The following is a 16,549-nucleotide window of genomic DNA, read 5'->3' as shown; positions in this document are numbered from 1 at the left end:
CTTCGGCATTAATTGGTCTGTCTAAACATTTTGTCTAAATTTTAGAGAACTGGGGATTTGGTCATGTGGAAATTGATTACACTTCTAAAGCCTAGGCGTCAGCTCCGTAAGAAGGAAAACAGACCCTTCCTAGCACTAATAGCAGGTTCTGATGTCTTGCTCCTTGGCCTGGCAAGCTTTTGATGACACGTAGACTTAACTGGTTGTGCTGGCTGGGGTTGCTGGGCTTTATAGCTCCAAACAACTAGCAGGCAAAAAGTTAGCAAAGTGGGACTATACAGAAGGATTAACAACTAAGATTTTTAACTGTGTCTTCCCTTGGCTATTGTATTGTTGAGACTCATCCCAAGGTCACTAAAGATGAGTGATGGTATATGCATTCAATAAACACAACAAACAAATAAACCACATTTAGTATCTACTGAGTTATGTGGCTTGAGGAACCTCTTAACCACTATTTGGTATTATCAAGCACAGAGAGCAGCGAATGAACATTGGCTGAAGAAATGCAACTATGAAGTCTTTGATCATGTAAATCAGTCAGTGAGGACGCTTTTGAGGGCTGCCTTCTACATGGTGGGTAGTCTGCCTTGTTTTTGCTTCCCCTCAGTGCACTGCCAGAAGAGAGGAAAACAAATGGCTTTTTGCTCAAAGATCTGATCGCCTGCAAGAGGGCCTTTTTTCTATCCTGTCACTAATTGCTTCATACATTTTGGCTCTTCCCCACTCCTGTCGTCGTCCTGAACGTTCCTCACCCACATGGAATTGGGCTGCAGGTTCTCTCACCATAGCTGTCAAGCGTCCCTTATTTGGCGGGACAGTCCCTTATCCCAGCGCCATGTCCCACTGCTGTCCCTTATTGATGAGGCTTCGTTTGGCTGCTGGCTGGGCTTTCTGCCTTTGGCTCGGAGGAGCTCAGAAGCTGAACATACCTGTGCCCGGAAAATCCCTTATTTTGGCTGGTGATCCCTTCTTTTTGAGGCTGCTGGTCCCTTATTTTCAAACCTGTAAGTTGACAGCTATGTCTCTCGCCCCCCACTATAAAGTTACATTTCCATGAATACACATGGCCCAGTCCAATCAAGTGTTTCATCTTCCCCAGATGGTGACTGCAAAGTTTCTGGTAGAGACCCTCTGCACTCCTGAACTCCATAGATGGTGGCCAGAATTAAAAACCTGGACTTTTCATAGGTAAAATATGTGTTCCCACCACTGAGTAATGACTTCTCCCCTTATTTCTGGTTCCATTTACTTGAAATAGATTTTCACATTTACCAGGACACACAGAAACATGGATCCCAAGCACCAGACACTAGCTGTGTTAAGATACCACACTAACCCAAGAGTTGAAAATCTGCATCCTTCCATATTATGTTGGACTCCATTGGTCATGCTGGCTGTGCTGATGGGAAGTAACCAGATCATCCAGGAAACCACCAGCCCGCGTCCCAGTCTTACCGACCTGCCAATCGGCTGATGTTAGCCCAGTCAGCCGGTGCTGTCAGCTGACGAGTTGGGTGCAGTTAAATTCTGTGCTGATTGCATACACCAATCCCCCTACTGGGAACAGGCAGTTCCTGGGCAGCTAAAACAGCAGAATTTAACTGTCCAATCCTGGGTTCTTCTTCAAAATGCAGTATAGGGCTGTTTGAAAGTCCTTTTGCATTGTTCCTTGACACTCTGGTTTTCATAGGTTTAAACAGCAGTGTAGGGCTCTTTGCAAAAGGGCTTTTAAATAGCCCTGAGCAGCATTTTAAATTCCTAGCAATTGGGGCTTAGAAATGGAAGTATCACAGAATCATAGTGACATCAGGTGACTGACAGATCAAAGTTGGCCTGTCACAGGTGGGGAAATAAGGATCTGGCCCTCTAGCCAGAAAAGGTACTTGCATTCTAAGAGAGATCTTGAATTGCAGAGAAATGGGCCAGCAAAAGGGAAAAGTGGAAGTACTTTATGTAATTATGTCAGTGCCTATAACAAAACGTAGCCATTCTTAGAAGTTGGGCAGCTGTTTTATATACATGACTAAAAAAAAAAAGTTCCCTGTGTAGAAAAAAAAAGTTAACATGCTGTAATACATTTTGTGCTTTAAAAATTTGTACATTAAGATAAGCATTACATCTGAATCAGTTAATGCACACTTCCCCACTGGTACTTGTATAAAAACCCATCATTAATCTACATATTAGCCAAAAATGTTGTAAATATACCATGTAAATTGTAGTTGCATACCTGGAGGGTTTTTTCCTCTCTTTTTTTGGAGGGGCAGGGTAGTTCAGTGATTTGGAGAAGACACACAGTCCCAAGGAGATCTGATTATTTTAGGAATCTACTCTATAGCTAAAAAGGATTCAGTGGTTTTGAGACAATACAATGCCATGCACATTAGCCTGCGTTACTGAAGATTGTCATGGTTGTTCTTTCTCCCTTAAGGATGTTTTTAACGCATAGCTCCTTATTGCCAGAAAATAAAAATTGCTTCATAGAATGCAACGGCTGGAACTCTACAGCTCCAAGGAATAGCTGCCAAGCAAGTTTTGATCAGACGAGAAATCACGAGTTTTCGCCTGTTGCCAGCAGCTGTGTATTTCAGAGTTAACTCAATTGGATGTTGCTTTGTTGACTGATTAAGAGAGATGAAGGATGCCAGAAAACTCATACTGGGTTATTTTTCACAGTGGAGTGGAACAGCTGAGGCTGTAAACAAATGCCCTTTTGAGCATTTTCTGTTTACCAATAGCTGTTATCTTTCTTTGCAGGTGTAGTAGGATAATCAAGTACGTGGGGCAGGGTGGGGAAAGTCAGTCTTCACAAAAGGAAGTTCGCAGCTCAGTAGTAGAGCATGCATTTTGAATGCAGAAGGTCCCAGGCGCAATCCCTAGCATATCCAGGTGGGGCTGGGAATGCCCCATCTAGAACTTGCAACACCTGCCAGGTAGTGTAGACACTACTGAGCTAGGCGGACCAATAGTTTGACTTTGTCTACGGCAGCTTCCTATGCTTAAATCTGGCTTGCACAATTCATTGATCTCATGTGAATTGGTTTCTTCCATTCCCAGCACCTCAGTGGAGTTCCACATACATAGCTAAATGAATTGCACCTTATACCTGGTCTGGCTTTTAAACTGTGACTGTCTTTAGCATTTTATCATCTTTATTCCTAAGGACTAGATTCACGCTCTTTTTCAGAATAACTAAGGGCCTCAGGACTGGTCATATAAACAAATCCACGACACCTACAAAGCAGACATTGTGGCCAGGTTCGCACGTAATGCAAAACCATTGTTTTAACACTGCATGAGCAGGAAGAAGCCCAGGCAAAGCCCCAGGCTTGGCAGGGCTCTCCTCTCTCCTCCCACATGACCAGCAAAAAATGCTTTTGCTAATGTTTAGTTTCGCCTTCCGATAATCCTGGCTTGTCATGCCGTACAAAAGTGAAATGGTCGTTCAAAAGAAACTGGTCCATTAAGCAAGCCAGCTTCGTAATTTCTTCTTTTGACCTAAATCCCTAAGGAACATGAGACTTGGCTACCAGAAAAAGACTCCTTATTCCATTTAAACCTTCCTATTCACTAAGATCTTTGGAGGAGGTCCTTCTGCCAATGCCATGACCTATATTAATCCATTTTGCAGCATCCAAAGGCAAGGGTGGCTTCTACATTGTAGAAGTCTCTGCTCTGAGATAAGGCACGTACTGCTAGTAATGACTGTTTGAAACTGTGTTAAAACTCTGTATTTATTCACCCATACATTTTCAGGCTATTGGTCTGCAGTTGTAGCTATTTCCCTGCCTAATGTATTTGGATAATTGATAATTGTATACCGCATTGGAATTTACTTTTGAATTAAAAGGCGGTCTTTGAAGTTAGCCTGTCTTAAAAATGACCAGATTGAAAAACAAAACAAACCAACAACTATGGTCCCTGGTTTGCTTGAGAAAACGAGGAAATATTAGCGTGAAGTAAAACTAATCTCCAACCATCTGCCTGCTTGTGCCTATAACACTGTGCTGTGGTATAGCTTTATGTGCAAACCCAGCCTCTGGGGTTCTGTGCTGACCAAATTTACACCTTCACCGCCCCTGTTTAAGATAAGCAGTCGAATATGCAGATACATTTCCTCACACATGGTACATTATATGGAAGCTGGATAACAGGATCCCTAATTCCAACTTTTGTACTATTAACAGTTGGTTTAAATTGTGAACAAAATAGTAAATGATAGGTCTCTGACGCTAAATCCAGAGCAACCAAACTGAAATTGTCCCATGAAAACAGAATTGCTTCCTGATACATGAGAATTTTTGTTTTGCTTGGGTGGGTGAGGAGAAGGGGTGCAGGTACACCTATTGAAACGGGCCGTTCTGGTGCGTTAGGTACAATTTAAGCCACCTGATCAGAAGCCGAAGGATGCTCTCTACATCAGAGACCAAGCAGCCCAATTCAGATGCCCATGTCCATACTTAGGCAGATATGAAAGGGGAAAGCACATCCAACAAGCGTCACCTATCATTAAGAAAAAACAAGAGTGCGTATTGGCAAGGTAGAAAATGAAACAGTTTCCCCAGTGTGCTCATTTTGTTGTGCATACACATAAGTTTGAACGCTAAGGCTGTCTGCATTCCATGCAGCAGCTCAGTGACCAAAACATCTGGGCTTCTAATCCCACCTGACCAGATGCACAGCTAGAGATGCAAGCAGGGTTGCCCAAGGCAGTGTCTTCAGTGCCCCACTGCTGTTGCCCTCGCCTATTATTCCCAGGTAACTTGGCTTGACGTGCCTTGCTAGGGCTCCTGAGGGCCCCCCGCACTGGACGAGAGGGGCCTGGTAGGATGTAGGCCGCTTGCTGGGCGTGCTGGGGCTTGACCCATCAGTTGGCCTCTCCCCGATGAAGAGCAAGCTGTGGTCCTTGGCATCCTGCTCGACTCGGAAGAGTTCGTACTCGGTGTGGGGCAATCGGATCCCCAGTGCGGCGCATCCGTTCGTGTGAGTCACGTCCAGCTCTTGCCCGACGCTCCAGGCACCGGCTTCTCCGCAGCTCCCAAAGCTGGAGGAGTTCAGCATCGCCACGGTTACGGGATCCATCGGCGTCACCCGGGCGCGGGTCACCTTGAAGACGAGCTCGGTACCTCCTCGCACAATGAGGGACGCCGCTCCCTGGGTATAGTGGCCGAGAGCATAGACGGTGAACGTTGGCTGTTTGCAGAGAGGGTCGGAGTAGTGGCGGTAGTAGCCTTCCCAGCTGCGGTTGTTGGCGTGGAAGATGAAGTACCTCGTGAGGAAAAGCACGGCCGGGCGGACCTCGCAGCGAGTGCTGACCCAGCGGCCGCTGAGCAGCATGGGGAGGTCCGGCTTAAGGGGTAATACAGGGGGGTGGTGTTCGTCAGCTCGGTATATAATCCCGCAGGCAGGGCACGGCTGGATGTGATGCTGCGGGAAGGGAAGGAAAAGACAAGTTCTCAGCAAGGCTTTTCATTGCTTGTTTAAAAACAGGCATGTTCTTCACCAAGGGAAGCTGCATTCCGCAAAGGGGAAGGAAGAGATTCTGCAGAAAACGTTAACTTCTGTTAGGGCATGAAAGACTAGACTGCGAGGGAGGGAGCAAGGCAAAACTGTCCTTTTCCCTGGTTGTACCAGCCTCTTAAGGACACGGGTGGTGCTATGGGTTAAACCACAGAGCCTAGGACTTGCTGATCAGAAGGCCAGCGGTTTGAATCCCCACGATGGAGTGAGCTCCCATTGCTCGGTCCCTGCTCCTGCCAACCTAGCAGTTCGAAAGCACATCAAAGTGCAAGTAGATAAATAGGTACCGCTCTGGCGGGAAGGTGAACGGCGTTTCCGTGTGCTGCTCTGGTTCGCCAGAAGCGGCTTAGTCATGTTGGCCACATGATCTGGAAGCTGTACGCCAGCTCCCTCGGCCAGTAAAGCAAGATGAGCGCCGCAACCCCAGAGTCGGCCACGACTGGACCTAATGGTCAGGGATCCCTCTAACTTTACCAGCCTCTTTGCTCTACTATTAGTAAAACATGTTTTACTAATAGTAAAACAACCCAAAAAATTAAAATCAAACATATAGGTTTAGATTTTAAGGATACAAAAGACCAGGGGTGTGGGAAGGTGCTTAAAAGACTGCAGGGGGAGGCAGAGACCCACAACAACAATCTCTCATCAAATTTAGATCTCTCATCAAATTTAGGTGGTGATCTGGGTCTCACCAGCTCTATCCTTTGCAGGAGGCTCATAATGACTTATTTAAATTATCTGGCAAAATATAAGATGCAGCTACTTTTACTGGTCTAGGCTAAATTGTGAAATCATGCAGGTTTTAGTATTTGAACGCCAGTTAGGTGCCATCAAGGAGAAGGGTGGGTTGGCAAATACAGTTTTTTAATATCAAAATATCAGGAGCCTGTGTCAGAATTCTACAGGACAGGGAAAAAGTTTAACTTTTCAGAGTGGTATCTGGTAGTTTATTTAATGGTATAAAAGCAATTTCCTCTCTACCCCACTATGAGGAGCTAGCCTCGTTTAATGTGGAAGTAATGGACATATTTTCATCTGACGTACACTGGGGGAATATAACCCGAAATGTTTCTAAGTCAGCATTAAAAACGTGTTCCTGTACTAATTATAGAAATGGGCAACATAACAATTTACAGTGAACCGTATCTGCTTTCATAAGCCTGGGTTGCTGCATACAGCTGATTTCTGAAAGACGCCAGCCGTGTTTGCATGGGAATGAGATTTCAGTAACTCTGCACTTAGCAGGCAATTTGCATGTGCGCTGACTGAAGTCTGCAATAACCAAGCCATTTTCAACTCGCCTTACCACAACTGTCACTCTTGAGGAGCGTTGACGGTACACAGGGCATTGCAGCTAAATATTCCCAGCCTTTTTATTTTTAAAGCAGGAAATACTTTAATACTGGGAGATAATTTCCCAAGAGTGGTTTTTCTTTAAAACATATTTAAGAGGAAATCAAAGACGTTCCTCTGTGCAGAGCAGGGGGCTTGGAAGAAACCTCTGCTGTTTGTGATTGGTTCTGACCCACCAGCCGCCAACTCTGGAGCAATTCAGCTGGCTTGGTGGCTGATCTCGAGGTCGGTAAGTGAGCTGAACTTCTATGGGAGTGCAAGAAAAATGCAGAGAGGCATTATGCTGCCTTACACTGGCCAGGCTATGAATCCCAGATTATTTAGACTCTAGTTCCCAGCACCTTTTAGGCCACAATGGCTGAGGCTGATGGCAGCTGCAGTGCAATATCTGGAATGCACCAGGTGGGACGCGGGTGGCGCTGTGGATTAAACCACAGAGCCTAGGACTTGCCGATCAGAAGGTCAACGGTTCAAATCCCCGCGATGGGGTGAGCTCCCGTTGCTCGGTCCCTGCTCCTGCCAACCTAGCAGTTCAAAAGCATGAAGTGCAAATAGATAAATAGGTACCACTCCGGCGGGAAGGTAAACGGTGTTTCTGTGCGCTGCTCTGGTTCGCCAGAAGCGGCTTAGTCATGCTGGCCACATGACCCGGAAGCTGTACACCGGCTCCCTTGGCCAATAAAGTGAGATGAGCGCCGCAACCCCAGAGTTTGTCCCAACTGGACCTAATGGTCAGGGGTCCCTTTACCTTTTACCAGGTTGGAAAGGCCTTACAGTCTTTCCCAGTCCTGCTACCCAATATTCTTTTTAAACTCAAAATGCCTGGGAATGAAGTTGAGACCGATGTACAAAAGAAAGTTATCTTCTTCCTTGAACAAAAGAGACAGGATGCGTGGAAACGTTTTTGGCTTCACAGGCCAGATCCTTATCATGTGCCAAATTTGGCAGGTGGGTGACGCCTCCCATGACATCACATGACTGACCATGTGAGTGGTCTCACTTAACTTGTGCAGGGTTTCCAAGTGCGCAACAGTTAGCTCTCTGTTGGATACTTGGGAACCTGCAATGGCTTCAAAGCCCTTTTGCTGTTTGCAAAGGGCTTTAAGGCAGCCCCCATGCTCCCATTTCAGCCTCTGGAGATTCTTATCCTGATCCACTACCCACAACCACACACTAAATAAAAGGAGAAGCGTGGAGCTGCTTCAAAGGGTGCTTTTGCAAAGGGCCTTATTAAACACAGGCTCAGCAGCTGATGAGTGGAGATGAAATCCTGTTCCCTGATGGACTAAACCCCCTCCTCCTACCCATCAGCTGATGTCACCAGTGGGTGTGAGGAAAATTGCCTCATGGAAACTGGAACCTCCTTGGCAGGCCAAGATTGGCACAGAGACTGGCTGTTCTCCAATCTTGGTCTAGGTAAATGATTTATGCGCCTTCTGACCTTTCTCCAAAGCTTGCCATAAACTGCCATGCCCGTCCTTTGAGTTATCTGCACATGCAAGTAAATACAAGGAGGGAACATACAACGCTGTTGGACCATGTAGTCTATGTAGCTCAGAGTAGTCTGCACTGACACGGACAGCAGCTGTACTGCCTCTCCTTGCCCTTCCCCGCGAGCCACCGGGAAACGAACCCAGGATCCCTTTGCGTGCTAGAGAGAGTAACACACACACACACACACACACACACACACACACACCGGAGCTACTGTCCTTCCCCAAAGATTGGTAGCAAATAAATAAATAAAGGGTGGCCACGAAGGCAAGCCAGAAATCTGCAGACTCCTCTTCCTTGCCAAAAAACCTTTCTCACTTCCACTTACGTGAAAAGGAGGCAAGTGACACTGTCTAAGTCTCCCCAGGCAGTGACATCATCCGCCAGCAACAAGCCGCGTAGAACTGTGAGCTGATTAATTGCAGCATTGCAGTGAAGTCACTGTATTTCAGCGCACCTCAGCTTGGGTTTTAAATTAAATTTTATTTTTTTAAAGAAAGCAATTCGTGTTTACCATCTGGTTTAGCTCATACGTATATGGTTTTGGCCCAAGATAACTTGGCTTTAATGCCAATCTGAGCATGTACCTCGGAAAGGTGGTTGTTTTTCGTCCTTCGCCTCATCCTTCAAGAATCCCAGTGGCTGCAATATTGTGTAGGGGGGGGGGATGCTTTTCCTCCCCTCTCTTCACCTCAGCCCTGACTTTGGTCCCATCTGGCAACGGTCATGAGCCCTTTTCCGCTCATTGCTCCTTGTCCTATCTTGCAGTTCAATCACATTTCTCAATTGATTAGTTATGATTTTGATTAAAAAATACGCTCTGGGCATGAAACCAAGCTCCTGACAAAAAATTGTGGGGGGGGGGGGTGTGGAGAGAGAAAGAAACCAAGGCCGGCTTGTTTCAGCTGCACTGGAAGTTGCGTTTCTGTATATCCCAGGCCTGCCGCCCGTAATTACATTCAGGGCTATTTCCTCTGGTAATGGCATTCTCTGCCGAGGGATAATGGTTTATTGGATAATGTTTCTCTGCCCCCCACCCTTTTTCTGCTCCTCTTTTTTTCATATGAACTAGAGGAGGACCAGTCAGAACAGAGAACCCATAAGCTAACATCAGTGTCCACTGAGCCTGCCATCCCCTCCAGACCAGGGTTTAGGGGGCCATTATTATTATTATTATTATTATTATTATTATTATTATTATTTACCCCACACCCATTTGGCTGGATTGTTTCAGCCACTCTGGGCAGCTCCCAACAGAATATTAAAAACACGATAAAACATCAAACATTAAAAACTTCCCTAAACAGGGCTGCCTTCAGATGTTTTCTACAAGTCAGATAGTTGCTTATTTCCTTGACACATGATAGGAGGGTGTTCCACAAGGCGGGCGCCACTACCGAGAAGGCCCTCTGCCTGGTTCCCTGTAACCTCACTTCTCGCAGTGAGGGAACCGCCAGAAGGCCCTCGGTGCTGGACCTCAGTGTCTGGGTAGAACGATGGCGGCAGAGACGCTCTTTCAGGTATACTGGGCCGAGGTTGTTTAGGGCTTTAAAGGTCAGCACCAACACTTTGAATTGTGTTCGGAAACCTAAATCCTTCCTGGGCAATTTTGTAACGGCTAGGTCTGATCAAGGTTTTGGGAACCAAGCCTTATGAGGAATGGTTGGGGGGAGTTGGGTGTGTTTTAGCCTGAAAGATCCCATCTGGCCACAATCCCACGTGAGATGTACCCCTTACCATCGCATTCTGCAGGGGGCGTTGGTATCCTGTTGGCCGATAATGGAGCCTCTCCGACCACTCGGTGTGGATGTCCCCTAAATACAGCTCCTCCACCTCCCTGCTCCCCTGGCTCTGCTGAAGGAGCAAGGGCTGGTGAGACTTCTCCACTCGTACAAGGCTGAGTTCGTGCATGGCAAAGCCAAGGCCCGCGGTGCAATCCCGCTCTGCTTTGGCACTTAAGAGCTCATAGAGGGCACCGGGAGCCCAAGTCCGCCCAGCCGGCGAGAACCCGCTACAGTGCTCTCCCGAAGTCTGGTTGATGCGCGCCACTGTTTCCCGCATGGCCCTCTGGCTGTGGAAGACAATGCCAACTTTGTGGAGGTGGTAATCTGCTTCCGTGGCTCCCCTGGTGATCCAGGAGGCTTGGCGGAGCCTGACTTTCCCTTTGATGACTAGGGAGTAAGAAGGGTCCCGGCAGGAAGGGTCCCGGTAGTAGAACTGATAGGCTTTGAAGAGGCGGTTGGCGTAGAACATATAGGACCGGGTGAGAAATTCAGGTCCTGGACGTACCTCACACCTGAGAATGAAGAGGGACGTTTTGGTTAAATTACAGCCCTTGCAATACATCTCCCCTAATATATACTATATTGATGAATGTGCTAGAAAAATGGAAACCTCATTACGTGTTTTCTGGTTGTTGCATAACTTGGAGCTCAAAGGGAATTCCAGGTGGGAAAACACTGACAGATTGTCACAATAGGCATGGGCTGCTATGGCTCAAGAATCATATTATGCCAACAAATGGTTGAAATATGCAGCATACTGGAATGAAATATGGTCATCTTACTATCTTAGTTTAGGAGATTTTAAGAACTGGGATGGGGAAACAGAATGGGTGTGTGAGAGTGCCTTTTCTGTGGTGGCCTCCCTTCTGAGATGCGTCTGGCTTTGACACTGTATATATACAGTTCAACATCAGAGACCTTTTTGGAGAGACCTCTGGTGGTGGAAGATGGGATCATAATTTAATGTTACATGGTGTATTTGAACTGACCTGTATGTAACCTACGCTTAGACTGTGTGGTGAAGGGCCGGCTACGAAGGTCCATTAATTAACAAATGTTTTATGCATTTTTCCTTGAAGATATGCAAAGTTATCATTAGCATTTTGAATTCAGGGCATCTCAAGAATGTCTTTCAAACGGAACATTCATATTCTATGATTGAACAAACAAGGCAAGGCAAACTGGTGTACCATATCTAATTTGATATAATTCAACCAACAACATTTAATTATCTGAATTAAATCTCCTTGGTCATAAAGAAGAGCCAATGTGGACCACTGCCTAGACTAACCCCATGGGTGCTACCCTATGCTTCTTGGAGGAAGGATGCAATATTTATTTCAAGTACACAAACTTCTTCTTTTTTAAAGCGGCAACCCCTAAATCTGTTATGGAGCTCGCCTCAACCCTCCAGAGCAGATTTTACAAGGAATGCAGGGCTGGGAAGTTCCATTGCAAAGCTAAAACTCCTTGCGCAAGTGGAGTGGTTTAACTGGATACCACCCATGTAAATTCTCCCCCACCCCAAACTGAATGCAGCCTAATGACCATGTATTTTGGCTTACCAGGTGCTTGGATCCCCTGTGCCTGTTTTTTTTTTTACAGCCGCAGGTAGGCAGTATCAGCAGCCAATAGGTTTATCAGGTCTCCAGTGGGCAATCCCATATGGCTAGTGAGTAGCAGATAGTTACAAGTTTGGCAGGGCCTGAGTTTTATTAAGTTCTGGTGCTTCGCTTTGGGCAAGCCTTATAGAGATTGACCCCCTCCAGAGGATAGAGAGGAAGTCAACATAGTGCTAAACAGATGGCTCCATCAGCATTTCTCCTTGCCTCATGGAACAATCTGCCCTTTTCATATAACTTGTGTGCCGTTCCAGGGCGAGATTGATATATGCATAAATATGGACAGATACCGTCCTACCTACTACTACTACTACTAATTTTATTATTTATGCTGGCTGGAGGAAGGGTTGATAAAATTATTGGACTTAGCTGAGATGGCAAAGTTAATGTGTTTAATCAGTGAAAAATCATTATTGACATTTATTAAGAATTGGAAACCCTTTATGAATGAACTTGTAATATCTGGATTTGAAGATTGAAAAAATATTGGCTTACAGAAAATGGAATAGTTGGGTGTCAAATTGAGTGAATATATTGCATAAATTACTATAATTAGCTGTCAGACAAAGAATTGGAAGTTGTGTGTTTTTTTAAAAAAAATCCATTTCCCCACTCTTTCTTTTCTTTTTTCCTTTTCTTTTTTCCTTATTATTTTTCCTTCCCTTTGCCCCTTTCTTTTTAGATTAGATTTTTAAAGTACCGTATTTTTCGCTTTATGAGATGCACCAGACCATAAGACGCACCTTGTTTTTGGAGGAGGAAAACAAGAAAAAAAAAATTCTGAATCTCAGAAGCCAGAACAGCAAGAGGGATCACTGCACAGCGATCCCGCTTACTGTTCTGGCTTCTGTGTGATAGCTGCGCAGCCTGTATTCGCTCCATAAGACATACACACATTTCCCCTTACTTTTTAGGAGGGAAAAAGTGAGTCTTATAGAGCAAAAATTACGGTATTTCTTTTATTCTGGTGTATTATAAAAATATACTTTGTATTGGGTATGAAGTTTTGTACATCTTTTGATCAATTAAAAAAATGAAAAAAGCAACAAATGAAGAGCCACAGAACTCCCACTCCTGATTTAAGATTTCCAAATTCTCTGTTTGCAAGCTAAGGATTACTTTTTCTATAAAGAGAAACAGAAAATAAAGTCCCCTGGCCGCAAGGAGTCATGCACAGGTCCCTCGAAGAGAAGTGATGAACGAAGTACACACTGGAAATATTTCCTAATAGACCACCCTCTAACACAGAACTCTGCTTTAGTGTATGAGTGGCACTGTTAGATTTAAGACTCCATGCAATTGCCAAAGAAGGCAAAGCAATTTGGAGCTCAGACGTTCACTGTCTTTCAAACTGGAATAAGCAACAAAAGAAAAACATGTTTTCTATTAGTCAAAATTCCCCACCCGCAATTAAATACACAAGAGATAGTGTATTCAACAGCTTTTATATATATAAAATATTTTTATTGATTTTCACAAAATTATAAACAAAACAAACAAATAAACAAACAAACATGGATCATAACCTTATTAAAATTACACTTATTAACATTGTTAAGTGACTTCCTCGCTTCCGTGACCAGGAGGAGGAGGAGTATTAGGAAGAATGGACAAAATTTAATGATTTTTTAGTTAAATATGTAAAATTAAATTAATTGGAAATAGCTTGCAGATACATAATTGGCTTAGGATTTCATATAAGTTAAGTGATGAATCAATATGTTTAATTTTAAAATTGAAAGATATAATGATGTTAACGTTTTAGTTAAATTTTATAAGAACTTTGATTTGGAAAACCGTTAAGAGGAAGTGCATGGAAATTCAACCAAGGGGACTTGATAGTGTATTCAACAGCTGCACATTTACCCTTTACACTGTTACAAACTCCTTACCCTGTTGAAATCCAGTGACCTTCCAGCCTGGGAGGCAGGACAGCCGAAATTCTAGCACCATCCTGGAGGTGGCGCAATTGATGCTGGCACTGCGGCTCCCACCGCAGTTTTCCTGGACCGAGCTGGTCTGTGTGAGATGGAGGGACATCCCACAGCTTCTTCCCAGATGTGTAAGCTTGAGAGAGAGAGAGAGAGAGAGAGAGAGAGAGAGAAATCAGATTTTTTAAAAAGACACACATACAGGTGCTCTCCAGCACAGCATTTCACCTAATAAAAAGCCCCCTCATCACAGCATCTGCCTACAGGCATCCTTTGCCTCTCTGGTAATTTATAGATGCAAAATTTACAGATGCAAAATTTAGCTGCAAAATACACTGCGCTCTCTGTCTTGGCTGCCGTGAAGACAAACTCCTAAGATTACGTCACTGTTGTGCCCATTTTACAAATGGGAAGCGCAGCCTGAGAGAGAATGAACGAGAGAGACAGAAAGAGAAACTGGCTTGCTTGCAGCAGATGTTAGGACTGCAACGTTTAATCATTTTTAAAATATTACTAAAAAAGGTGAGTTGTAATTAGCACTGCACGGACAGAGTTTCACTTGCACAAAAGGACTTCCCCCTCCCCTCTTTGTGCACTACCAAGTGACCATGTTCGCACTGTACGTTTAAAGCATCATGATACTACTTTAAGCCCTCATGGCTTCTCCCAAAGAACTCTGGGAGCTGTAGTTTAATTCCCAGCGTGGCTGAACAATCGATCCCTCATCACACTCTGGGAAGTATAGCTCTGAGAGGGGAATGGGGGGGGGGGTCTCCTAACAACCCCCAGGACCCTTAACAAACTATTTTTTCCAGGACTGTTTGAGGGGAGAAGATGAGGAAGTCATCTGTGAAAGCCAAAAGGCAAACTTGCCTCTAGTTTAATAATTCTATTTGCAAAACTTCTCCCACACACATTTTTGTGTGTGTGCACGCACTGTTTTAATGTATATGTTATTTGTGTGCACAAATTTAATTTAATAAACTGATTGTTTTCAGGTTTCTTCAACTAGGCAGAAGCCCCATTATAGGTTTTCATGGTTCATGTTCAGTTTGTGTTTTTGGGATACCCTTTCTCTCTCTGAAAGTTTATCAAGTGGAAAGGTGAGATATAAGTATTTTATATGAAAGAGATTAAATAAACCCATCCGTCTAATCTGTGGCACAACAACAAGGCTCTCTCTCTCTCTCCTTGGATGTCTAGCCAGGTGGCTCTAGATTAGATTTCTTTGCCTCTGTTTCCAACAGTCTGGTTCTAATTTACAGGATACATAACTTTCTAGTACTTAGCAAGGAAGATCCTGGCCATTTCAGTGGGGTGCTGGCTTAGCTCTAATTTAAGCACCAAGATCACAGATCTATTTGCTATCCTCTGGCTAAATATAGAGCAACTATGTAGACAGTTGGGGGGGAAATTTGCTTCCAGAAAGGGAGACCCCAAGGCCCGGGTCTCAAGGAAGGCCAACAGGTGGCAACGGAAACAGTAGCAGAGAAACGTGAAAAGGCCACAATCCCCAAATCTGAGTAGCACCCAGCAGGTCATGAAACATTTTCTAACACTGCACTGTTGGCAAGTGAACAATATAATTACCTTTTGAGACATGCATAAAATACTTCATTTTTAAAAAATGCATTTTAAATAACATGCAATAATCTAAATATGTAATTGTATACTGAACATCATAGAAATGATTTAAAAAGACATGATAATGCATATACTGTAATAGATATTACTAGATATTGTTACAGGCCATGGTTGCTGGGGTTTGTGGGTGCAAGTCGCACACAATTCTTAGAATTAGTAAATGTTAGAATTAATCAAGGTTTGATTAAACTGTGCCAAACACAGAAAATTCTGGGTTTAGTTTATGCTAATGAGCCAGGCTAGCTAAGCAGGGCCAGATGAGTGTAAGTAAAGCCAATAAAGCACAAAGACCAGCAATGGCCCATCAAGGAAACCATCAAGAGAAAGTGGACTCTGCCAGACCAGAAGGGGAGAGCCCTCCTTCCAGCTGTGTGTTGCTGGGCCTAAGCGAACAGAAAAATTGCCAGTTTTGCAAGCAGAACACGATGCGGGCTGGAGGGGGAAAGCTGCACCAAAGAGACGCAAGATGGCTTTCTGCTGTTCTCTGAATGCCGTGCTGTGCCGGGGATGTGGAATACTCCGCAGTTCCATCACGTGGGTTCAGGTTGTAGATACCTTGGAACCCGAACACCTTGCGAGTCGAAAGCTTTGGCTCCTGGACACCGCAAACCTGGAAGTGAGTGTTCCGGTTTGCAAACGTTCTTTGGAAACCAAACACGGCTTCCACAGCTTCCGATTGGCAGCAGATTGGTTTTCTGAACGTTCTGGAAGTCGAATGGACTTCCAGAACGGATTGTGTTCGGTTTCCGAAGTAGCACTGTAAGTGTAAATCATAAAATCATAGAATCATAGAATCATAGAATAGAATCATAGAGCTGGAAGAGACCACAAGGGCCATCAAGTTCAACCCCCTGCCAAGCAGGAAACACCATCAGAGCACTCCTGACATATGGTTGTCAAACCTCTGCTTACAGACCTCCAAATAAGCAATGGATCACCATCTCTCTGTTGTGCCTCATTGTCCCGGAAGGGAACCCACACTCTGGTAAACACACCTGCAACCCCTGGAATCTTCCACCTGGAGATTGGGGTTGGCATGTCACAATACCATACAAAACAGTGAAGAAGCGATTTGATAATACAGTGGTGCCTCGCAAGACGAAATTAATCCGTTCCGCGAGTCTCTTCGTCTAGCGGTTTTTTTGTCTTGCGAAGCAAGCCCATTGACGGCTTAGCGGCTTAGCGGATCAGCTGATAA

General features: G+C 44.7%; 1 protein-coding gene and 1 long non-coding RNA gene across 2 annotated transcripts in view; one reads left to right on the top strand and one right to left on the bottom strand.

Annotated features, from left to right (window-relative positions):
* Positions 1-3,860, top strand: part of LOC307218077 — a 136,905-nt gene extending 133,045 nt beyond the window's left edge. The window contains exons 2-3 of the long non-coding RNA XR_013839742.1: positions 1,013-1,451; positions 1,484-3,860. This is a non-coding gene — a long non-coding RNA (uncharacterized lncRNA). The remainder of the gene's footprint in view (positions 1-1,012; positions 1,452-1,483) is intronic.
* Positions 1,992-16,549, bottom strand: part of APCDD1L (APC down-regulated 1 like) — a 46,892-nt gene continuing 32,334 nt past the window's right edge. The window contains exons 2-4 of the mRNA XM_079979513.1: positions 13,669-13,843; positions 10,108-10,666; positions 1,992-5,430 (exon numbers count right to left, since the gene is read on the bottom strand). Coding sequence (XP_079835639.1) covers positions 4,660-5,430; positions 10,108-10,666; positions 13,669-13,843 — 1,505 coding nt within the window. The 3' untranslated portion in view covers positions 1,992-4,659. The remainder of the gene's footprint in view (positions 5,431-10,107; positions 10,667-13,668; positions 13,844-16,549) is intronic.

The sequence above is a fragment of the Podarcis cretensis genome (assembly GCF_951804945.1).
Source record: "Podarcis cretensis genome assembly, chromosome: 6".
NCBI classification, from domain to species: Eukaryota; Metazoa; Chordata; class Lepidosauria; order Squamata; family Lacertidae; genus Podarcis; species Podarcis cretensis.
Note: the sequence above shows the minus strand (reverse complement) of the source record. Positions and strands in the feature narration are given on the sequence as shown.